The following is a 26387-nucleotide window of genomic DNA, read 5'->3' as shown; positions in this document are numbered from 1 at the left end:
ATTTCAATTTGAAGATACAGGGTGTTTTATGTTTGTATGATTATCAGAGTGGAATAGAATGAATCCGTCTGCTTTCTGGGACCACTGTGCTTCCGCTTGCCCCTCGAGGCCGAGTTACTGGAAAGACATTTTGTGACAACTGATGTGAAAAATGACTTTATGAATATATCTATGTATCAATCAAATCAAAAATGTATATATAAATATATATAAATGATTGCTTTGATTGATTGAGAATATATATATATATATACATTTTTGATTTGATTGATACATATATATTCATACAACATCAGTTGTCATGTATATATATATATATATATATAATATTTATGCCATTTAGCAGACGCTTTTATCCAAAGCGACTTACAGTCATGTGTGCATACATTCTACGTATGGGTGGTCCCGGAATTGAACCCACTACCCTGGCGTTACAAGCGCCATGCTCTACCAACTGAGCTACAGAAGGACCATATATTCTCAATATATATAAATGATTGATGTGATTGGTTTCTAGTTTACCTGTGCAGGTTATCACAATATCCATCTGCCGAATGACTTCATTCAGCTTGACCACCCTGAACCCATCCATGCTATCGTGTTGGAGAGAAATCATCCACAGACATTATGCTCATTATGACCACCACGGTTGTATTGTAAAAATATATATATATATATTTTAATAAGAGTAAAATGTGGCCCTGAGGTTTCTTACCAGCCCTGCAGGGCACAGATGGGGTCTATCTCTGTGATGCAGACGATGGCTCCCATAGCCTTCAGAGCAGAACAGCAACCCTTACCCACCTCTCCGTAACCACACACAACCACCTGTTTCCCTCCAAACATCACATCAGTGGTCCTCTTCAAACTACAGCAAGAAGGGAAATACATTTGTGACAACTATCACAAACTAAACATTATAAAAAACATTCTGATCTGCTTGGGGACATATTTGTGATTCCATAGAGGAAGATTATTTCATGTCTAAGTAGAGAACGAACAGTTGTTAATGTTACCATGACAACTCACCTGTCCAGGATGGACTCTCTACAGTAGTAGTTACTGTACTATATTCTACATGACAACTCCTCCTCACCTGTCCAGGATGGACTCTCTACAGTAGTAGTTACTGTACTATATTCTACATGACAACTCCTCACCTGTCCAGGATGGACTCTCTGCAGGAGTAGTTACTGTACTATATTCTACATGACAACTCCTCCTCACCTGTCCAGGATGGACTCTCTGCAGTAGTAGTTACTGTACTATATTCTACATGACAACTCCTCCTCACCCATCCAGGATGGACTCTCTGCAGTAGTAGTTACTGTACTATATTCTACATGACAACTCACCTGTCCAGGATGGACTCTCTGCAGTAGTAGTTACTGTACTATATTCTACATGACAACTCCTCCTCACCCATCCAGGATGGACTCTCTGCAGTAGTAGTTACTGTACTATATTCTACATGACAACTCCTCACCTGTCCAGGATGGACTCTCTGCAGTAGTAGTTACTGTACTATATTCTACATGACAACTCCCTGTCCAGGATGGACTCTCTGCAGGAGTAGTTACTGTACTATATTCTACATGACAACTCCTCCTCACCTGTCCAGGATGGACTCTCTGCAGTAGTAGTTACTGTACTATATTCTACATGACAACTCCTCCTCACCCATCCAGGATGGACTCTCTGCAGGAGTAGTTACTGTACTATATTCTACATGACAACTCCCTGTCCAGGATGGACTCTCTGCAGTAGTAGTTACTGTACTATATTCTACATGACAACTCCTCCTCACCCATCCAGGATGGACTCTCTGCAGGAGTAGTTACTGTACTATATTCTACATGACAACTCCTCCTCACCCATCCAGGATGGACTCTCTGCAGGAGTAGTTACTGTACTATATTCTACATGACAACTCCTCCTCACCTGTCCAGGATGGACTCTCTGCAGTAGTAGTTACTGTACTATATTCTACATGACAACTCCTCCTCACCCATCCAGGATGGACTCTCTGCAGGAGTAGTTACTGTACTATATTCTACATGACAACTCCTCCTCACCTGTCCAGGATGGACTCTCTGCAGTAGTAGTTACTGTACTATATTCTACATGACAACTCCTCCTCACCTGTCCAGGATGGACTCTCTGCAGTAGTAGTTACTGTACTATATTCTACATGACAACTCCTCCTCACCCATCCAGGATGGACTCTCTGCAGGAGTAGTTACTGTACTATATTCTACATGACAACTCCTCCTCACCCATCCAGGATGGACTCTCTGCAGGAGTAGTTACTGTACTATATTCTACATGACAACTCCTCCTCACCCATCCAGGATGGACTCTCTGCAGGAGTAGTTACTGTACTATATTCTACATGACAACTCCTCCTCACCTGTCCAGGATGGACTCTCTGCAGTAGTAGTTACTGTACTATATTCTACATGACAACTCCTCCTCACCCATCCAGGATGGACTCTCTGCAGGAGTAGTTACTGTACTATATTCTACATGACAACTCCTCCTCACCCATCCAGGATGGACTCTCTGCAGTAGTAGTTACTGTACTATATTCTACATGACAACTCACCTGTCCAGGATGGACTCTCTGCAGTAGTAGTTACTGTACTATATTCTACATGACAACTCCTCCTCACCCATCCAGGATGGACTCTCTGCAGGAGTAGTTACTGTACTATATTCTACATGACAACTCCTCCTCACCCATCCAGGATGGACTCTCTGCAGGAGTAGTTACTGTACTATATTCTACATGACAACTCCTCCTCACCTGTCCAGGATGGACTCTCTGCAGTAGTAGTTACTGTACTATATTCTACATGACAACTCCTCCTCACCCATCCAGGATGGACTCTCTGCAGTAGTAGTTACTGTACAATATTCTACATGATAACTCCTCCTCACCTGTCCAGGATGGACTCTCTGCAGTAGTAGTTACTGTACTATATTCTACATGACAACTCCTCCTCACCCATCCAGGATGGACTCTCTGCAGTAGTAGTTACTGTACTATATTCTACATGACAACTCCTCCTCACCCATCCAGGATGGACTCTCTGCAGTAGTAGTTACTGTACTATATTCTACATGACAACTCACCTGTCCAGGATGGACTCTCTGCAGTAGTAGTTACTGTACTATATTCTACATGACAACTCACCTGTCCAGGATGGACTCTCTGCAGTAGTAGTTACTGTACTATATTCTACATGACAACTCCCTGTCCAGGATGGACTCTCTACAGTAGTAGTTACTGTACTATATTCTACATGACAACTCCTCCTCACCTGTCCAGGATGGACTCTCTACAGTAGTAGTTACTGTACTATATTCTACATGACAACTCACCTGTCCAGGATGGACTCTCTACAGTAGTAGTTACTGTACTATATTCTACATGACAACTCACCTGTCCAGGATGGACTCTCTACAGTAGTAGTTACTGTACTATATTCTACATGACAACTCACCTGTCCAGGATGGACTCTCTGCAGTAGTAGTTACTGTACTATATTCTACATGACAACTCCTCCTCACCCATCCAGGATGGACTCTCTACAGCAGTAGTTACTGTACTATATTCTACATGACAACTCCCTCCTCACCCATCCAGGATGGACTCTCTACAGTAGTAGTTACTGTACTATATATTCTACCCATCCAGGATGGACAGTAGTAGTTAACTATATTCCATGACCTCACCCATCCAGGATGGACTCTCTACAGTAGTAGTTACTGTACTATATTCTACATGACAACTCCCTGTCCAGGATGGACTCTCTGCAGTAGTAGTTACTGTACTATATTCTACATGACAACTCTCCTGTCCAGGATGGACTCTCTGCAGTAGTAGTTACTGTACTATATTCTACATGACAACTCCTCCTCACCTGTCCAGGATGGACTCTCTGCAGTAGTAGTTACTGTACTATATTCTACATGACAACTCCTCCTCACCCATCCAGGATGGACTCTCTGCAGTAGTAGTTACTGTACTATATTCTACATGACAACTCACCTGTCCAGGATGGACAGTAGTAGTTACTGTACTATATTCTACATGACAACTCCTCCTCACCCATCCAGGATGGACTCTCTACAGTAGTAGTTACTCTACTATATTCTACATGACAACTCACCTGTCCAGGATGGACTCTCTACAGTAGTAGTTACTGTACTATATTCTACATGACAACTCCTCCTCACCCATCCAGGATGGACTCTCTGCAGTAGTAGTTACTGTACTATATTCTACATGACAACTCCTCCTCACCCGTCCAGGATGGACTCTCTGCAGTAGTAGTTACTGTACTATATTCTACATGACAACTCCTCCTCACCCATCCAGGATGGACTCTCTGCAGTAGTAGTTACTGTACTATATTCTACATGACAACTCCTCCTCACCCATCCAGGATGGACTCTCTACAGTAGTAGTTACTGTACTATATTCTACATGACAACTCCTCCTCACCCGTCCAGGATGGACTCTCTGCAGTAGTAGTTACTGTACTATATTCTACATGACAACTCCTCCTCACCCATCCAGGATGGACTCTCTGCAGTAGTAGTTACTGTACTATATTCTACATGACAACTCCTCCTCACCCATCCAGGATGGACTCTCTACAGTAGTAGTTACTGTACTATATTCTACATGACAACTCCCTGTCCAGGATGGACTCTCTGCAGTAGTAGTTACTGTACTATATTCTACATGACAACTCCTCCTCACCCATCCAGGATGGACTCTCTGCAGTAGTAGTTACTGTACTATATTCTACATGACAACTCCTCCTCACCTGTCCAGGATGGACTCTCTGCAGTAGTAGTTACTGTACTATATTCTACATGACAACTCCTCCTCACCTGTCCAGGATGGACTCTCTGCAGTAGTAGTTACTGTACTATATTCTACATGACAACTCACCTGTCCAGGATGGACTCTCTGCAGTAGTAGTTACTGTACTATATTCTACATGACAACTCACCTGTCCAGGATGGACTCTCTGCAGTAGTAGTTACTGTACTATATTCTACATGACAACTCCTCCTCACCCATCCAGGATGGACTCTCTGCAGTAGTAGTTACTGTACTATATTCTACATGACAACTCCTCCTCACCTGTCCAGGATGGACTCTCTACAGTAGTAGTTACTGTACTATATTCTACATGACAACTCACCTGTCCAGGATGGACTCTCTGCAGTAGTAGTTACTGTACTATATTCTACATGACAACTCCTCCTCACCCATCCAGGATGGACTCTCTACAGTAGTAGTTACTGTACTATATTCTACATGACAACTCCTCCTCACCCATCCAGGATGGACTCTCTACAGTAGTAGTTACTGTACTATATTCTACATGACAACTCCTCCTCACCCATCCAGGATGGACTCTCTACAGTAGTAGTTACTGTACTATATTCTACATGACAACTCACCTGTCCAGGATGGACTCTCTGCAGTAGTAGTTACTGTACTATATTCTACATGACAACTCCTCCTCACCCATCCAGGATGGACTCTCTGCAGTAGTAGTTACTGTACTATATTCTACATGACAACTCACCTGTCCAGGATGGACTCTCTGCAGTAGTAGTTACTGTACTATATTCTACATGACAACTCACCTCCAGGATGGACTCTCTGCAGTAGTAGTTACTGTACTATATTCTACATGACAACTCCCTGTCCAGGATGGACTCTCTACAGTAGTAGTTACTGTACTATATTCTACATGACAACTCCTCCTCACCTGTCCAGGATGGACTCTCTACAGTAGTAGTTACTGTACTATATTCTACATGACCTCCTCACCTGTCCAGGATGGACTCTCTGCAGTAGTAGTTACTGTACTATATTCTACATGACAACTCCTCCTCACCCATCCAGGATGGACTCTCTACAGTAGTAGTTACTGTACTATATTCTACATGACAACTCCTCCTCACCCATCCAGGATGGACTCTCTACAGTAGTAGTTACTGTACTATATTCTACATGACAACTCCTCCTCACCCATCCAGGATGGACTCTCTGCAGTAGTAGTTACTGTACTATATTCTACATGACAACTCACCTGTCCAGGATGGACTCTCTACAGTAGTAGTTACTGTACTATATTCTACATGACAACTCCTCCTCACCCATCCAGGATGGACTCTCTACAGTAGTAGTTACTGTACTATATTCTACATGACAACTCCTCCTCACCTGTCCAGGATGGACTCTCTACAGTAGTAGTTACTGTACTATATTCTACATGACAACTCCTCCTCACCCATCCAGGATGGACTCTCTACAGTAGTAGTTACTGTACTATATTCTACATGACAACTCCCTGTCCAGGATGGACTCTCTGCAGTAGTAGTTACTGTACTATATTCTACATGACAACTCACCTGTCCAGGATGGACTCTCTACAGTAGTAGTTACTGTACTATATTCTACATGACAACTCCCTGTCCAGGATGGACTCTCTACAGTAGTAGTTACTGTACTATATTCTACATGACAACTCCTCCTCACCCATCCAGGATGGACTCTCTACAGTAGTAGTTACTGTACTATATTCTACATGACAACTCCTCCTCACCCATCCAGGATGGACTCTCTACAGTAGTAGTTACTGTACTATATTCTACATGACAACTCACCTGTCCAGGATGGACTCTCTACAGTAGTAGTTACTGTACTATATTCTACATGACAACTCACCTGTCCAGGATGGACTCTCTGCAGTAGTAGTTACTGTACTATATTCTACATGACAACTCCTCCTCACCCTGTCCAGGATGGACTCTCTACAGTAGTAGTTACTGTACTATATTCTACATGACAACTCCTCCTCACCTGTCCAGGATGGACTCTCTACAGTAGTAGTTACTGTACTATATTCTACATGACAACTCCTCCTCACCCATCCAGGATGGACTCTACAGTAGTAGTTACTGTACTATATTCTACATGACAACTCACCTGTCCAGGATGGACTCTCTGCAGTAGTAGTTACTGTACTATATTCTACATGACAACTCCTCCTCACCCATCCAGGATGGACTCTACAGTAGTAGTTACTGTACTATATTCTACATGACAACTCACCTGTCCAGGATGGACTCTCTGCAGTAGTAGTTACTGTACTATATTCTACATGACAACTCCCTGTCCAGGATGGACTCTCTACAGTAGTAGTTACTGTACTATATTCTACATGACAACTCCTCCTCACCCATCCAGGATGGACTCTACAGTAGTAGTTACTGTACTATATTCTACATGACAACTCCTCACCTGTCCAGGATGGACTCTCTGCAGTAGTAGTTACTGTACTATATTCTACATGACAACTCCTCCTCACCCATCCAGGATGGACTCTACAGTAGTAGTTACTGTACTATATTCTACATGACAACTCACCTGTCCAGGATGGACTCTCTGCAGTAGTAGTTACTGTACTATATTCTACATGACAACTCCTCCTCACCCATCCAGGATGGACTCTCTACAGTAGTAGTTACTGTACTATATTCTACATGACAACTCCTCCTCACCCATCCAGGATGGACTCTCTGCAGTAGTAGTTACTGTACTATATTCTACATGACAACTCCTCCTCACCCATCCAGGATGGACTCTCTGCAGTAGTAGTTACTGTACTATATTCTACATGACAACTCCTCCTCACCCATCCAGGATGGACTCTCTGCAGTAGTAGTTACTGTACTATATTCTACATGACAACTCCTCCTCACCCATCCAGGATGGACTCTCTGCAGTAGTAGTTACTGTACTATATTCTACATGACAACTCCTCCTCACCCATCCAGGATGGACTCTCTACAGTAGTAGTTACTGTACTATATTCTACATGACAACTCCTCCTCACCCATCCAGGATGGACTCTCTACAGTAGTAGTTACTCTACTATATTCTACATGACAACTCACCTGTCCAGGATGGACTCTCTGCAGTAGTAGTTACTGTACTATATTCTACATGACAACTCCTCCTCACCTGTCCAGGATGGACTCTCTACAGTAGTAGTTACTGTACTATATTCTACATGACAACTCCTCCTCACCCATCCAGGATGGACTCTCTACAGTAGTAGTTACTGTACTATATTCTACATGACAACTCCTCCTCACCCATCCAGGATGGACTCTCTGCAGTAGTAGTTACTGTACTATATTCTACATGACAACTCCTCCTCACCTGTCCAGGATGGACTCTCTACAGTAGTAGTTACTGTACTATATTCTACATGACAACTCCTCCTCACCCATCCAGGATGGACTCTCTGCAGTAGTAGTTACTGTACTATATTCTACATGACAACTCCTCCTCACCCATCCAGGATGGACTCTCTACAGTAGTAGTTACTGTACTATATTCTACATGACAACTCCTCCTCACCCATCCAGGATGGACTCTCTGCAGTAGTAGTTACTGTACTATATTCTACATGACAACTCCTCCTCACCCATCCAGGATGGACTCTCTGCAGTAGTAGTTACTGTACTATATTCTACATGACAACTCCTCCTCACCCATCCAGGATGGACTCTCTACAGTAGTAGTTACTGTACTATATTCTACATGACAACTCCTCCTCACCCATCCAGGATGGACTCTCTGCAGTAGTAGTTACTGTACTATATTCTACATGACAACTCCTCCTCACCCATCCAGGATGGACTCTCTACAGTAGTAGTTACTGTACTATATTCTACATGACAACTCCTCCTCACCCATCCAGGATGGACTCTCTGCAGTAGTAGTTACTGTACTATATTCTACATGACAACTCCTCCTCACCCATCCAGGATGGACTCTCTGCAGTAGTAGTTACTGTACTATATTCTACATGACAACTCCTCCTCACCCATCCAGGATGGACTCTCTGCAGTAGTAGTTACTGTACTATATTCTACATGACAACTCCTCCTCACCTGTCCAGGATGGACTCTCTGCAGTAGTAGTTACTGTACTATATTCTACATGACAACTCCTCCTCACCCATCCAGGATGGACTCTCTACAGTAGTAGTTACTGTACTATATTCTACATGACAACTCCTCCTCACCCATCCAGGATGGACTCTCTGCAGTAGTAGTGACTGTACTATATTCTACATGACAACTCCTCCTCACCCATCCAGGATGGACTCTCTACAGTAGTAGTTACTGTACTATATTCTACATGACAACTCCTCCTCACCCATCCAGGATGGACTCTCTACAGTAGTAGTTACTGTACTATATTCTACATGACAACTCCTCCTCACCCATCCAGGATGGACTCTCTGCAGTAGTAGTTACTGTACAATATTCTACATGACAACTCCTCCTCACCCATCCAGGATGGACTCTCTGCAGTAGTAGTTACTGTACTATATTCTACATGACAACTCCTCCTCACCCATCCAGGATGGACTCTCTACAGTAGTAGTTACTGTACTATATTCTACATGACAACTCCTCCTCACCCATCCAGGATGGACTCTCTGCAGTAGTAGTTACTGTACTATATTCTACATGACAACTCCTCCTCACCCGTCCAGGATGGACTCTCTGCAGTAGTAGTTACTGTACTATATTCTACATGACAACTCCTCCTCACCCATCCAGGATGGACTCTCTGCAGTAGTAGTTACTGTACTATATTCTACATGACAACTCCTCCTCACCCATCCAGGATGGACTCTCTGCAGTAGTAGTTACTGTACTATATTCTACATGACAACTCCTCCTCACCCATCCAGGATGGACTCTCTGCAGCAGTAGTTACTGTACTATATTCTACATGACAACTCCTCCTCACCCATCCAGGATGGACTCTCTACAGTAGTAGTTACTGTACTATATTCTACATGACAACTCCTCCTCACCCATCCAGGATGGACTCTCTGCAGTAGTAGTGACTGTACTATATTCTACATGACAACTCCTCCTCACCTGTCCAGGATGGACTCTCTACAGTAGTAGTTACTGTACTATATTCTACATGACAACTCCTCCTCACCCATCCAGGATGGACTCTCTGCAGCAGTAGTTACTGTACTATATTCTACATGACAACTCCTCCTCACCCATCCAGGATGGACTCTCTGCAGTAGTAGTTACTGTACTATATTCTACATGACAACTCCTCCTCACCCGTCCAGGATGGACTCTCTACAGTAGTAGTTACTGTACTATATTCTACATGACAACTCCTCCTCACCCGTCCAGGATGGACTCTCTACAGTAGTAGTTACTGTACTATATTCTACATGACAACTCCTCCTCACCCATCCAGGATGGACTCTCTGCAGTAGTAGTTACTGTACTATATTCTACATGACAACTCCTCCTCACCCATCCAGGATGGACTCTCTACAGTAGTAGTTACTGTACTATATTCTACATGACAACTCCTCCTCACCTGTCCAGGATGGACTCTCTACAGTAGTAGTTACTGTACTATATTCTACATGACAACTCCTCCTCACCCATCCAGGATGGACTCTACAGTAGTAGTTACTGTACTATATTCTACATGACAACTCCTCACCTGTCCAGGATGGACTCTCTGCAGTAGTAGTTACTGTACTATATTCTACATGACAACTCCTCCTCACCCGTCCAGGATGGACTCTCTGCAGCAGTAGTTACTGTACTATATTCTACATGACAACTCCTCCTCACCCGTCCAGGATGGACTCTCTGCAGTAGTAGTTACTGTACTATATTCTACATGACAACTCCTCCTCACCCGTCCAGGATGGACTCTCTACAGTAGTAGTTACTGTACTATATTCTACATGACAACTCCTCCTCACCCATCCAGGATGGACTCTCTGCAGTAGTAGTTACTGTACTATATTCTACATGACAACTCCTCCTCACCCATCCAGGATGGACTCTCTGCAGCAGTAGAGGTTGTCAAACTTCTGCTTGGTAACCGAATCGTTTACATTCATGGCCGGGACACACAGCTTGCCTGCCTTGGACAGCTGGTACAACCTGAGAATACATAAAGTAAAGACATAAAGCCACAGACTAACGGAGAATAAACTGGACCAATGATTTGTTTTTAAATAAAAAATGGCCTCTTTATTTCCTGTGGATGTATGTGACCAATGTTTTAGGAAGGCTCTTTCTCACCTGTGGACTCCAGTGACACTCTCCTCCACGATGCCCTGAGCCTTCTTAAACACGCTGGGGTACTTCTTATAAACCCAGTGGGTCAGATCCCCTCCGTCATCCAGAATCTAACAATGACAGCACAATGGTAATATATATATATATTAAATGGTGAAGTCAACGATCACCTTCCACAGTAGGGGTGGGGCATCACTACATGATCAATGTCAAGCAGACCTTGGGGGCGAATATGTGTGCATTTCCATTATCTGAAATACCTAAGGTGTGCATGATTTTGCTTGCCTGGTATGGAGTTTTCAGTATTGCGACAATTCCAATGGTTCAATTGTTCCTGGTAACTTAAATCAAGCACGTCTCAAGTGCATACATACAATAAATATTTGACCCAGCTCTGACGTAAAATCAATTATTGAATAGTTTAGCATTTAGGTACCATGTTGGCCTGCCAGCCTTCTTTGTTGACACAGCGGTCGATGCACCACCAAAAATCATCCTCTGACTCGCCCTTCCATGCAAACACAGGCACCCCTGTAGGGGAGAGGAGAGAGAGAGAGGAAGAAGAGGCTAGCATTTATTATGACTGGGGGAGAGGGAGAGAGAAAATGAGGATGAAACTATTATTATGGCTTGGGAGAGCGGGTGGGGGTAGGGGGAAAGAGAGAGAGAGACACACAGAGACAGAAAGACAAAGAAAGACAAAGAGAGAGACAGAAAGACAAAGAAAGAGACAGAAAGAGAGAGAGAGACAGAAAAAAATAGACAGAGAGAGAAATAGAGACAGAGAGAGAGAGAGAGACAGAAAGAGAGAGACAGGAAGAGAGAGGGAGAGAAATAAAGAGAGAAAGAGAGAGAGCGAGAGACAGAAAGAAAGAGTCAGGAAGAGAGGGAGAGAGAAAAAGAGAGAGAGACAGAGAGAGAAAGATACAGATAGAAAGAGAGAGAGAGGGTCCACTATGTGATGTGTGTTCTTACCAGTCTCTGCCAGGGCAGCCGCCACCTCGTTCTGAGTAGAGTAGATGTTACAGGCTGTCCAACGACACTGAGCTCCAAGAGCTACCAGGGTCTCTATCAGAACCTGGGGGCAACACACAAACACGATAAGCTCTTACATTGAGGTAAATGTAAACCATAAAAAATAACACCAAAATCTATCAAGCTGTAATCTGACATGTCTGGAGCAAAGTGCTTTAAGCGAAGCTGTTCATCATCACTGAATGTCTGATTCATTTGACAGTCAGGAAAGGCAAAGACGGTATGATTGTATTACTGGAAGAGGCAGAAACAACAACAGAAAGCCACTATCTTTGCCCCAGTTAGAGGCTTCTCATATACTGTAGGTCTATGGATCTAAGATGGTGTATGGTGGAGGAGAAAGCAAGATAACCTACTGCAGTCTGAGCTGTGATGTGGGTGCAGCACACTATCCTTGCCCCAGTTAGAGGCTTCTCATATACTGTAGGTCTATGGATCTAAGATGGTGTATGGTGGAGGAGAAAACAAGATAACCTACTGCAGTCTGAGCTGTGATGTGGGTGCAGCTCACTATCTTCAATTCATATACTGTAGGTCTATGGATCTAAGATGGTGTATGGTGGAGGAGAAAACAAGATAACCTACTGCAGTCTGAGCTGTGATGTGGGTGCAGCTCACTATCTTTGCCCCAATTAGAGGCTTCTCATATACTGTAGGTCTATGGATCTAAGATGGTGTATGGTGGAGGAAAAGCAAGATAACCTACTGCAGTCTGAGCTGTGATGTGGGTGCAGCTCATTATCTTTGCAATTAGAGGCTTCTCTACTGTAGGTCTATGGATCTAAGATGGTGTATGGTGGAGGAAAAGCAAGATAACCTACTGCAGTCTGAGCTGTGATGTGGGTGCAGCCCACTATCTTTGCTAGAGGCTTCTCATATACTGTAGGTCTATGGATCTAAGATGGTGTATGGTGGAGGAGAAAACAAGATAACCTACTGCAGTCTGAGCTGTGATGTGGGTACAGCCCACTATCTTTGCCCCAGTTAGAGGTACTGTAGGTCTATGGATCTAAGATGGTGTATGGTGGAGGAGAAAACAAGATAACCTACTGCAGTCTGAGCTGTGATGTGGGTGCAGCTCACTATCTTTGCCCCAATTAGAGGCTTCTCATATACTGTGTCTATGGATCTAAGATGGTGTATGGTGAAAACAAGATCTAAGATGGTACAGCCCACTATCTTTAGTTGCTTCTCATATACTGTAGGTCTATGGATCTAAGATGGTGTATGGTGGAAGAAAACAAGATAACCTACTGCAGTCTGAGCTGTGATGTGGGTGCAGCTCACTATCTTTGCAGCATATACAGGTCTATCTTTGGAGGAGAAAACAAGATAACCCCAGTCTGAGCTGTGATGTGGGTGCAGCTCACTATCTTTCTAGAGGCTTCTCATATACTGTAGGTCTATGGATCTAAGATGGTGTATGGTGGAGGAAAAGCAAGATAACCTACTGCAGTCTGAGCTGTGATGTGGGTGCAGCTCATTATCTTTGCCCCAATTAGAGGCTTCTCATATACTGTAGGTCTATGGATCTAAGATGGTGTATGGTGGAGGAAAAGCAAGATAACCTACTGCAGTCTGAGCTGTGATGTGGGTGCAGCCCACTATCTTTGCCCCAATTAGAGGCTTCTCATATACTGTAGGTCTATGGATCTAAGATGGTGTATGGTGGAGGAGAAAGCAAGATAACCTACTGCAGTCTGAGCTGTGATGTGGGTGCAGCCCACTATCTTTGCCCCAGTTAGAGGCTTCTCATATACTGTAGGTCTATGGATCTAAGATGGTGTATGGTGGAGGAGAAAGCAAGATAACCTACTGCAGTCTGAGCTGTGATGTGGGTGCAGCACACTATCCTTGCCCCAGTTAGAGGCTTCTCATATACTGTAGGTCTATGGATCTAAGATGGTGTATGGTGGAGGAGAAAGCAAGATAACCTACTGCAGTCTGAGCTGTGATGTGGGTGCAGCCCACTATCTTTGCCCCAGCTAGAGGCTTCTCAGCCTGGGCTCTCTTCCTCAGGGAGATCAGGGCTGACATATCTGTGGGGGGGGATACAGAGAGTGGGATAGAGGTGAGACATTAAGGATTTGGATGTGGGAGAGCAAAACAGTGAATGAGAGATTAAAACGGTAATATCTTATGTTTCACCAAGTCTTGGATGAACGACGACATTACGAACATACAACTGGCGGGTTATACACTCTATCGACAGGATAGAACAGCAGACTCTGGTAAGACACGGGGCGGGGGCCGTTGCATATGAGTAAACAGCTGGTGCACGATATCTAAGGAAGTCTCGAGGTTTTGCTCGCCTGAGGTAGAGCATCTCATGATAAGCTGTAGACAACACTATCAACCTAGATAGTTTTCTTCTGAATTTTTCATAGTTGTCTACATACCACCACAGACGGATGCTGTCACTAAAACCGAAACTAAATGAGCTGTATACCGCCATAAGCAAACAGGAAAACGCTCATCCAGAGGCAGCACTCCTAGTGGCCGGGGACTTTAATGCAGGGAAACTTAAATCAGTTTTACCTAATTTCTATCAGCATATTAAATGTGCAACCAGAGGGAAAAAAATTCTAGACCACCTTTACTCCTCAAACAGAGAAGCGTACAAAGCTCTCCCTTGCCCTTCATTTGGCAAATCTGACCATAATTATATCCTCCTGATTCCTGCTTACCAGCAAAAGAATTAAGCAGAAAGCACCAGTGACTCGGTCTATAAAAAAGTGGTCAGATCAAGCAGATGCTAAACTACAGGACTGTTTTGCACGGACTGGAATATGTTCCGGGATTCTTCCGATGGCATTGAGAAGTACACCACATCAGTCACTGGCTTCATCAATAAGTGCATTGAGGACGTCTTCCCCACAGTGACCGTACGTACATATCCCAACCAGAAGCCATAGATTACAGGCAACATTCACACCGAGCTAAAGGGTAGAGCTGCCGGGTTTAAGGAGTGGAAGCATATAAGAACCCAGAAGATTATAAGAAATCCCGCTATGCCCTCTGCCGAACCATCAAACAGGCAAAGCATCAACAGAGGACTAAGATTGAATCGTACTATACCGGCTTCGACGCTCGTTGGATGTGGCAAGGCTTGCAAACTACTACAGACTACAAAGGGAAGCACAGCCGAGAGCTGCCCAGCGACATGAGCCTACCAGACAAGCTAAATAACTTCTCTGCTCGCTTCGAGGCAAGTAACACTGAAACATGCATGAGAGCATCAGTTGTTCCGGATGACTGTGTGATCACGCTCTCCGTGGCCGATGTGAGTAAGACCTCTAAACAGGTCAGCATTCACAAGGCCGCAGGGCCAAACAGATTACCAGGACGTGTACTGCGAGCATGCGCTGACCAACTGGCAAGCGTCTTCACTGACATTTTCAACCTCCCTACCTGAGTCTGTAATCACAACATGTTTCAAGCAGACCACCATAGTTCCTGTGCCTAAGAACACTTAAGATAACCTGCCTAAATGACTACCGACCCATAGCACTCATGTCTGTAGCCATGAAATGCTTCGAAAGGCTTGTCATGGCTCACATCAACACCATTATCCCAGAAACCCTAGACCCACTCCAATTTGCATACCGCACCAACAGATCCACAGATGATGCAATCTCTATTGCACTCCACATTGCCCTTTCACACCTGGACAAAAGGAACACCGATGTGAGAATGCTATTCATTGACTACAGCTCAGCCTTCAACACCATAGTGCCCTCAGAGCTCATCACTAAGCTAAGGACCCTGGGACAAAACACATCTGCCACGCTGATCCTCAACCCCCTGTATATAGTCTCCACATTGACTCGGTACTGGTACCCCCTGTATATAGCCTCCACATTGACACTGTACCGATACCCCCTGTATATAGCCTCCACATTGACACTGTACCGATACCCCCTGTATATAGCCTCCACATTGACTCTGTACCGGTACCCCCTGTATATAGCCTCCACATTGACTTTGTACCGGTACCCCCTGTATATAACCTCCACATTGACTCTGTACCGGTACCCCCTGTATATAGCCTCCACATTGACTCTGTACCGGTACCCCCTGTATATAACCTCCACATTGACTCTGTACCGGTACCCCCTGTATATAGCCTCCACATTGACTCTGTACCGGTACCCCCTGTATATAGCCTCCACATTGACTCTGTACCGGTACCCCCTGTATATAGCCTCCACATTGACTCTGTACCGGTACCCCCTGTATATAGCCTCCACATTGACTCAGTACCGGTACCCCTGTATATAGCCTCCACATTGACTCTGTACCGGTACCCCTGTATATAGCCTCCACATTGACTCTGTACCGGTACCCCCCTGTATATAGCCTCCACATTGACTCTGTACCGGTACCCCCTGTATATAGCCTCCACATTGACTCTGTACCGGTACCCCCTGTATATAGCCTCCACATTGACTCTGTACCGGTACCCCTGTATATAGTCTCCACATTGACTCTGTACCGGTACCCCCTGTATATAGTCTCCACATTGACGGTACCCCTGTATATATTCTCCACATTGACTCTGTACCGGTACCCCCTGTATATATTCTCCACATTGACTCTGTACCGGTACCCCCTGTATATAGCCTCCACATTGACTCTGTACCGGTACCCCCCTGTATATAGCCTCCACATTGACTCTGTACCGGTACCCCCTGTATATAGCCTCCACATTGACTCTGTACCGGTACCCCCTGTATATAGCCTCCACATTGACTCTGTACCGGTACCCCCTGTATATAGCCTCCACATTGACTCTGTACCGGTACCCCCTGTATATAGTCTCCACATTGACTCTGTACCGGTACCCCCTGTATAAAGCCTCCACATTGACTCTGTACCGTAATACCCTGTATATAGCTTCCAAATTGACTCTGTACCGTAATACCCTGTATATAGCCTCCACATTGACTCTGTACCGTAATACCCTGTATATAGCCTCCACATTGACTCTGTACCGTAATACCCTGTACATAGCTTGGGCTATTGTTATTTACTGCTGCTCTTTATTTATTATTTTCTCTTCCTTTTTTAGTGTTTATTTTCTTAAAACTGCATTGTTGTTAAGTATGTAAGTAAGCATTTTCTGTATCCGGGCGTATGTGACAAATACAATTTGTTTTGTATTAAGATGAGGATAGGAGAAGCAGGATTAAATATGAAAAATAGGCCAGGGGAAAAGATAATGACAGATGGAGCACAATTGTGACACGTTTCAGGAAACTCGGCGTGTGTCGCGGGTCACCACTTCACAGCCATTTGAACATAATCTTTTTATTTTTTTTAAATCAAAATACATTTTTGGGGCAGAAATGCCTTCTGGAACATGTGAACTTTCATGTGCCTTAATAAGAAACTTGTATGCCATTTGTAAATACGAAAAAAATTGTTAAATTACGAGCCCAGTTGGTTTAGCCGCAGATAAAGCCAGCAACCTTCCCGCTAGCTATGATTGGCTGAGATAATGAGTGGGCTGGACATGCCGAGAGATGAGTTTGGTTTGGTCTGCCATATAGCACGCTTCTGTCTATTTGAGCTGGTTAGGGGCAACCATGTGTAACAATATAACTTTAGACCGTCCCCTCGCCCATACCCGGGCGCGAACCAGGGACCCTCTGCACACATCAACAACAGTCTCCCACCGAAGCATCGTTACCCATCGCTCCACAAAAGCAAGGGGAGCAAGGGGAACCACTACTTCAAGGTCTCAGAGCAAGTGACGTCACCGATTGAAACGCTATTTAGCGCGCACCGCTAACTAAGCTAGCACCGCTAACTAAGCTAGCACCGCTAACTAAGCTAGCACCGCTAACTAAGCTTGCCGTTTCACATCCGTTACCCATGGCATCCATGACAGGGAGAAGTGTACAAACATGATGTATACGGACGGGTAAGATAGTCTAACTAGCTACATTTTCAGATATGTACCACTTCCGGGTTGGAGCGAGCGGTCGCATTCGCACTTCGCTCTGCAGGTTGTATAACTTTTTCATTACATTCATTACATTTCATTATAGTACAACGGTTTGATTTGTCTAATCTTAGCAATTCTTCTTAGCTAGCTACATAGCCGTCCTTGTATCAGAGATAATTGCATAATTATCGTATCTCGTCGCCCTAACGTAGCCTTCACTGCTATTCGCCCAGGAGCTAGCAACGCTAGCTAACGCCCACAGATTAGCATCACTGTAGTGCTATTCACTCAACTGAACGACTTGATTAGTTTAGTGTTAGCTAGCTACACAGCTGTCTTTGTTTCCAAGATAATTGTGTAGTTTAGAGTGTGTAGTCTTGGAGTGATTATCTTAATTCACTGAGGTTCGCTAGCCAGCTATTTGTCGTCCTTAACGTAGGAGACTCTGCTAGCTAGCCAACAGCTAACAGCTAACAGCTAGCCAACGTCACCACACACACGTTACTGAATCGAATTCAACAACAACGAATTCAACAACCCGGTCAGGTAGTATCACATTTTCATTTCATTTCATTACAGTACAACGGTTTGATTTGTTTGATCGTAGCTAGTTACATAGCCGTCTTTGTTTCAAAGATAATTGTGTAGTCTAGAGCGATTTCCTAGGTTAGCTAGCCAGCTATTGTCGTTCTTTTAACGCAACGTAACGTAAACAACACTGCTAGCTAGCCAGCTAGCCCCCGAATAGTAGCACTGTAGAAACTATTACACTCAACGGAACGACTTGATTAGTGTAGTGTCAACAACGCAGCTACTGCCAGCTAGCCTACTTCAGCAGTACTGTATCATTTTAATCATTTTAGTCAATAAGATTCTTGCTATGTAAGCTTAACTTTCTGAACATTCGAGACGTGTAGTCCACTTGTCGTTCCAATCTCCTTGCATTAGCGTAGCCTTTTCTGTAGCCTGTCTGTAGCCTGTCAACTATGTGTCTGTCTATCCCTGTTCTCTCCTCTCTGCACAGATCATACAAACGCTCCACACCGCGTGGCAGCGGCCACCCTAATCTGGTGGTCCCAGCGCGTATGACCCACGTGGAGTTCCAGGTCTCCGGTAGCCTCTGGAACTGCCGATCTGCGGCCAACAAGGCAGAGTTCATCTCAGCCTATGCCTCCCTCCAGTCCCTCGACTTCTTGGCACTGACGGAAACATGGATCACCACAGATAACACTGCTACTCCTACTGCTCTCTCCTCGTCCGCCCATGTGTTCTCGCACACCCCGAGAGCTTCTGGTCAGCGGGGTGGTGGCACCGGGATCCTCATCTCTCCCAAGTGGTCTTTCTCTCTTTCTCCCATTACCCATCTGTCTATCGCCTCCTTTGAATTCCATGCTGTCACAGTTACCAGCCCTTTCAAGCTTAACATCCTTATCATTTATCGCCCTCCAGGTTCCCTTGGAGAGTTCATCAATGAGCTTGATGCCTTGATAAGCTCCTTTCCTGAGGACGGCTCACCTCTCACAGTTCTGGGCGACTTTAACCTCCCCACGTCTACCTTTGACTCATTCCTCTCTGCCTCCTTCTTTCCACTCCTCTCCTCTTTTGACCTGACCCTCTCACCTTCCCCCCCTACTCACAAGGCAGGCAATACGCTTGACCTCATCTTTACTAGATGCTGCTCTTCTACTAACCTCATTGCAACTCCCCTCCAAGTCTCCGACCACTACCTTGTATCCTTTTCCCTCTCGCTCTCATCCAACACTTCCCACACTGCCCCTACTCGGATGGTATCGCGCCGTCCCAACCTTCGCTCTCTGTCCCCCGCTACTCTCTCCTCTTCCATCCTATCATCTCTTCCCTCTGCTCAAACTTTCTCCAACCTATCTCCTGATTCTGCCTCCTCAACCCTCCTCTCCTCCCTTTCTGCATCCTTTGACTCTCTATGTCCCCTATCCTCCAGGCCGGCTCGGTCCTCCCCTCCCGCTCCGTGGCTCGACGACTCATTGAGAGCTCACAGAACAGGGCTCCGGGCAGCCGAGCGGAAATGGAGGAAAACTCGCCTCCCTGCGGACCTGGCATCCCTTCACTCCCTCCTCTCTACATTTTCCTCCTCTGTCTCTGCTGCTAAATCCACTTTCTACCATTCTAAATTCCAAGCATCTGCCTCTAACCCTAGGAAGCTCTTTGCCACCTTCTCCTCCCTCCTGAATCCTCCCCCCCCCTCCTCCCTCTCTGCAGATGACTTCGTCAACCATTTTGAAAAGAAGGTCGACGACATCCGATCCTCGTTTGCTAAGTCAAACGACACCGCTGGTTCTGCTCACACTGCCCTACCCTATGCTCTGACCTCTTTCTCCCCTCTCTCTCCAGATGAAATCTCGCGTCTTGTGACGGCCGGCCGACCAACAACCTGCCCGCTTGACCCTATCCCCTCCTCTCTTCTCCAGACCATTTCCGGAGACCTTCTCCCTTTCCTCACCTCGCTCATCAACTCATCCCTGACCGCTGGCTACGTCCCTCCCGTCTTCAAGAGAGCGAGAGTTGCACCCCTTCTGAAAAAACCTACACTCGATCCCTCCGATGTCAACAACTACAGACCAGTATCCCTTCTCTCTTTTCTCTCCAAAACTCTTGAGCGTGCCGTCCTTGGCCAGCTCTACCGCTATCTCTCTCAGAATGACCTTCTTGATCCAAATCAGTCAGGTTTCAAGACTAGTCATTCAACTGAGACTGCTCTTCTCTGTATCACGGAGGCGCTCCGCAGTGCTAAAGCTAACTCTCTCTCCTCTGCTCTCATCCTTCTAGACCTATCGGCTGCCTTCGATACTGTGAACCATCAGATCCTCCTCTCCACCCTCTCCGAGTTGGGCATCTCCGGCGCGGCCCACGCTTGGATTGCGTCCTACCTGACAGGTCGCTCCTACCAGGTGGCGTGGCGAGAATCTGTCTCCTCACCACGCGCTCTCACCACTGGTGTCCCCAGGGCTCTGTTCTAGGCCCTCTCTTATTCTCGCTATACACCAAGTCACTTGGCTCTGTCATAACCTCACATGGTCTCTCCTATCATTGCTATGCAGACGACACACAATTAATCTTCTCCTTTCCCCCTTCTGATGACCAGGTGGCGAATCGCATCTCTGCATGTCTGGCAGACATATCAGTGTGGATGACGGATCACCACCTCAAGCTGAACCTCAGCAAGACGGAGCTCCTCTTCCTCCCGGGGAAGGATTGCCCGTTCCATGATCTCGCCATCACGGTTGACAACTCCATTGTGTCCTCCTCCCAGAGCGCTAAGAACCTTGGCGTGATCCTGGACAACACCCTGTCGTTCTCAACTAACATCAAGGCGGTGGCCCGTTCCTGTAGGTTCATGCTCTACAACATCCGCAGAGTACGACCCTGCCTTACACAGGAAGCGGCGCAGGTCCTAATCCAGGCACTTGTCATCTCCCGTCTTGATTACTGCAACTCGCTGTTGGCTGGGCTCCCTGCCTGTGCCATTAAACCCCTACAACTCATCCAGAACGCCGCAGCCCGTCTGGTGTTCAACCTTCCCAAGTTCTCTCACGTCACCCCGCTCCTCCGCTCTCTCCACTGGCTTCCAGTTGAAGCTCGCATCCGCTACAAGACCATGGTGCTTGCCTACGGAGCTGTGAGGGGAACGGCACCTCAGTACCTCCAGGCTCTGATCAGGCCCTACACCCAAACAAGGGCACTGCGTTCATCCACCTCTGGCCTGCTCGCCTCCCTACCACTGAGGAAGTACAGTTCCCGCTCAGCCCAGTCAAAACTGTTCGCTGCTCTGGCCCCCAATGGTGGAACAAACTCCTCACGACGCCAGGACAGCGGAGTCAATCACCACCTTCCGGAGACACCTGAAACCCCACCTCTTCAAGGAATACCTAGGATAGGGTAAGTAATCCTTCTCACCCCCCTAAAAAGATTTAGATGCACTATTGTAAGTGGCTGTTCCACTGGATGTCATAAGGTGTATGCACCAATTTGTAAGTCGCTCTGGATAAGAGCGTCTGCTAAATGACTTAAATGTAAATATTACACATTTCTAATTTTGACAAAGTATTTTTATTTCAAGTTAAATTGTACTGTTAGCTAGCTAGCTAGCGTTAGCTGGATGGCTCGCTAGCTAACGTTACGTTTATGATCTTATTATTCGTATCTTAGAGCCATTTGCTTTGCTTGTTATAGCCTAATGCTGGGTAGTAACGTCATGAGTTGTGATTATGGTTCATTGTTTAGCTAGCTAGCTACATGTCTTAATAAAGGACTCCACTATGCAAGTGTCCATTTTTTTAAATGTCACTGCGGGAACTGTTAGCCAGTTAGCTTGGGTGCTTGACTGCTGTGGTTAGGACAGAATGCTCGGATCAACCCTTAAAGAGATTGGTGGAGCTAAAGCTTAAGAGGGTGTGAACGATGCTGAACAGGTGTAGACAAAGAAGAGCTCTTCAGTAGGTACCAAAACTTTCAAAGGCCATTTTCTCAAAAGTGAAGTTACAAGTTTATCAACTTTCTTAGCAGAATTACTTTCCCATTGTTCCTCAAATGCAGTATATGATATACCATGTTGTATGTAGCCTTGTGTATCTGCTTTTATCCTATGTAAAAAACACAATTTCTAATTTTGCTACATAAGACCGAACCCAGGTGGTCGGTCACAATTGATGTAAAACCACATGCTCCTCTACATATGCTTGTAGTAGGCTTACGGTAAATGCCAGCAGCAGCTGTCAAGGCACAGGCAGCAGTTCTAGGACCACTTACAGAGCACTTCCTCATCATCTGCACAGCCTGAGAGATACTGTCTATTAAACCAGAGGACTACGGTTTATACAACCAGATACTGTCTATTTTTTGTCTAGATTTCTTTGATACCTACAGAGTCCCTAAAATTCCGAATCAAAAGGCTAAATGACCATCTTAAAACAATTACAAATGTCAGCTTAGTAGAACTTCCATGACTTCCATAGCAAATCATTAAGTCAAACAACGGCAACAAATCATTAAGTCAAACAACGGCAGCAAATCATTAAGTCAAACAACGGCAGCAAATCATTAAGTCAAACAACGGCAGCACATCATTAAGTCAAACAACGGCAGCACAGCATTAAGTCAAACAACGCCATCACAGCATTAAGTCAAACAACGCCATCACATCATTAAGTCAAACAACGGCAGCACATCATTAAGACAAACAACGCCATCACATCATTAAGTCAAACAACGGCAGCACATCATTAAGTCAAACAACGGCAGCACATCATTAAGTCAAACAACGGCAGCACATCATTAAGTCAAACAACGGCAGCACATCATTAAGTCAAACAACGGCAGCACATCATTAAGTCAAACAACGGCAGCACATCATTAAGTCAAACAACGGCAGCACAGCATTAAGTCAAACAACGCCAGCACATCATTAAGTCAAACAACGCCAGCACATCATTAAGTCAAACAATGCCAGCACATCATTAAGACAAACAACGGCAGTACATCATTAAGTCAAACAACGGCAGCACATCATTAAGTCAAACAACGGCAGCACATCATTAAGACAAACAACGGCAGTACATCATTAAGTCAAACAACGGCAGCACATCATTAAGTCAAACAACGGCAGCACATCATTAAGTCAAACAACGCCATCACATCATTAAGTCAAACAACGGCAGCACATCATTAAGACAAACAACGGCAGTACATCATTAAGTCAAACAACGGCAGCACATCATTAAGTCAAACAACGGCAGCACATCATTAAGTCAAACAACGGCAGCACATCATTAAGTCAAACAACGGCAGCACATCATTACGTCAAACAACGGCAGCACATCATTAAGTCAAACAACGGCAGCACATCATTAAGTCAAACAACGGCAGCACATCATTAAGTCAAACAACGCCAGCACAGCATTAAGTCAAACAACGCCAGCACAGCATTAAGTCAAACAACGGCAGCACATCATTAAGTCAAACAACGCCAGTACATCATTAAGACAAACAACGGCAGCACATCATTAAGTCAAACAACGCCAGTACATCATTAAGTCAAACAACGGCAGTACATCATTAAGTCAAACAACGGCAGAACATCATTAAGTCAAACAACGCCAGTACATCATTAAGACAAACAACGGCAGCACATCATTAAGTCAAACAACGCCAGTACATCATTAAGTAATGATGTACTGCCGTTGTTTGTCTTTGACTCATTCCTCTCTGCCTCCTTCTTTCCACTCCTCTCCTCTTTTGACCTCACCCTCTCACCTTCCCCCCCTACTCACAAGGCAGGCAATACGCTTGACCTCATCTTTACTAGATGCTGTTCTTCCACTAACCTCATTGCAACTCCCCTCCAAGTCTCCGACCACTACCTTGTATCCTTTTCCCTCTCGCTCTCATCCAACACTTCCCACACTGCCCCTACTCGGATGGTATCGCGCCGTCCCAACCTTCGCTCTCTCTCCCCGCTACTCTCTCCTCTTCCATCCTATCTTCTCTTCCCTCTGCTCAAACTTTCTCCAACCTATCTCCTGATTCTGCCTCCTCAACCCTCCTCTCCTCCCTTACTGCATCCTTTGACTCCCTATGTCCCCTATCCTCCAGGCCGGCTCGGTCCTCCCCTCCCGCTCCGTGGCTCGACGACTCATTGCGAGCTCACAGAACAGGGCTCCGGGCAGCCGAGCGGAAATGGAGGAAAACCCGCCTCCCTGCGGACCTGGCATCCTTTCACTCCTCCTCTCTACATTTTCCTCCTCTGTCTCTGCTGCTAAAGCCACTTTCTACCACTCTAAATTCCAAGCATCTGCCTCTAACCCTAGGAAGCTCTTTGCCACCTTCTCCTCCCTCCTGAATCCCCCCTCCCTCCTCCCTCTCTGCAGATGACTTCGTCAACCATTTTGAAAAGAAGGTCGATGACATCCGATCCTCGTTTGCTAAGTCAAACGACACCGCTGGTTCTGCTCACACTGCCCTACCCTATGCTCTGACCTCTTTCTCCCTCTCTCCAGATGAAATCTCGCGTCTTGTGACGGCCGGCCGCCCAACAACCTGCCCGCTTGACCCTATCCCCTCCTCTCTTCTCCAGACCATTTCCGGAGACCTTCTCCTTACCTCACCTCGCTCATCAACTCATCCCTGACCGCTGGCTACGTCCCTCCCGTCTTCAAGAGAGCGAGAGTTGCACCCCTTCTGAAAAAACCTACACTCGATCCCTCCGATGTCAACAACTACAGACCAGTATCCCTTCTCTCTTTTCTCTCCAAAACTCTTGAGCGTGCCGTCCTTGGCCAGCTCTACCGCTATCTCTCTCAGAATGACCTTCTTGATCCAAATCAGTCAGGTTTCAAGACTAGTCATTCAACTGAGACTGCTCTTCTCTGTATCACGGAGGCGCTCCGCACTGCTAAAGCTAACTCTCTCTCCTCTGCTCTCATCCTTCTAGACCTATCGGCTGCCTTCGATACTGTGAACCATCAGATCCTCCTCTCCACCCTCTCCGAGTTGGGCATCTCTGGCGCGGCCCACGCTTGGATTGCGTCCTACCTGACAGGTCGCTCCTACCAGGTGGCGTGGCGAGAATCTGTCTCCTCACCACGCGCTCTCACCACTGGTGTCCCCAGGGCTCTGTTCTAGGCCCTCTCTTATTCTCGCTATACACCAAGTCACTTGGCTCTGTCATAACCTCACATGGTCTCTCCTATCATTGCTATGCAGACGACACACAATTAATCTTCTCCTTTCCCCTTCTGATGACCAGGTGGCGAATCGCATCTCTGCATGTCTGGCAGACATATCAGTGTGGATGACGGATCACCACCTCAAGCTGAACCTCAGCAAGACGGAGCTCCTCTTCCTCCCGGGAAGGACTGCCCGTTCCATGATCTCGCCATCACGGTTGACAACTCCATTGTGTCCTCCTCCCAGAGCGCTAAGAACCTTGGCGTGATCCTGGACAACACCCTGACGTTCTCAACTAACATCAAGGCGGTGTCCCGTTCCTGTAGGTTCATGCTCTACAACATCCGCAGAGTACGACCCTGCCTCACACAGGAAGCGGCGCAGGTCCTAATCCAGGCACTTGTCATCTCCCGTCTTGATTACTGCAACTCGCTGTTGGCTGGGCTCCCTGCCTGTGCCATTAAACCCCTACAACTCATCCAGAACGCCGCAGCCCGTCTGGTGTTCAACC

The 26387-nt window shown here is 45.8% G+C and overlaps 1 protein-coding gene and 1 long non-coding RNA gene across 3 annotated transcripts in view; both read right to left on the bottom strand.

The window, feature by feature from the left end:
- Positions 1-26387, bottom strand: part of LOC118380973 (S-adenosylhomocysteine hydrolase-like protein 1) — a 65807-nt gene that overhangs the window by 7186 nt on the left and 32234 nt on the right. For both annotated transcript variants that reach the window (XM_052481457.1, XM_052481456.1), the window contains exons 4-10: positions 14164-14264; positions 12166-12268; positions 11627-11721; positions 11194-11300; positions 10936-11052; positions 716-868; positions 523-593 (exon numbers count right to left, since the gene is read on the bottom strand). In XM_052481457.1, coding sequence (XP_052337417.1) covers positions 523-593; positions 716-868; positions 10936-11052; positions 11194-11300; positions 11627-11721; positions 12166-12268; positions 14164-14264 — 747 coding nt within the window. The remainder of the gene's footprint in view (positions 1-522; positions 594-715; positions 869-10935; positions 11053-11193; positions 11301-11626; positions 11722-12165; positions 12269-14163; positions 14265-26387) is intronic.
- LOC127912404 (uncharacterized) lies at positions 878-7640 on the bottom strand. Its single transcript, XR_008082313.1, has 4 exons — positions 7463-7640; positions 4772-5673; positions 1161-1227; positions 878-1029 (listed from the first exon to the last, which is right to left on the bottom strand). It is a non-coding gene; the product is annotated as an uncharacterized LOC127912404 (long non-coding RNA).

Source organism: Oncorhynchus keta, chromosome 27 (genome assembly GCF_023373465.1).
Source record: "Oncorhynchus keta strain PuntledgeMale-10-30-2019 chromosome 27, Oket_V2, whole genome shotgun sequence".
In the NCBI taxonomy this organism is placed as follows: domain Eukaryota; kingdom Metazoa; phylum Chordata; class Actinopteri; order Salmoniformes; family Salmonidae; genus Oncorhynchus; species Oncorhynchus keta.
This window is presented reverse-complemented; position numbering and strand designations above follow the sequence as displayed.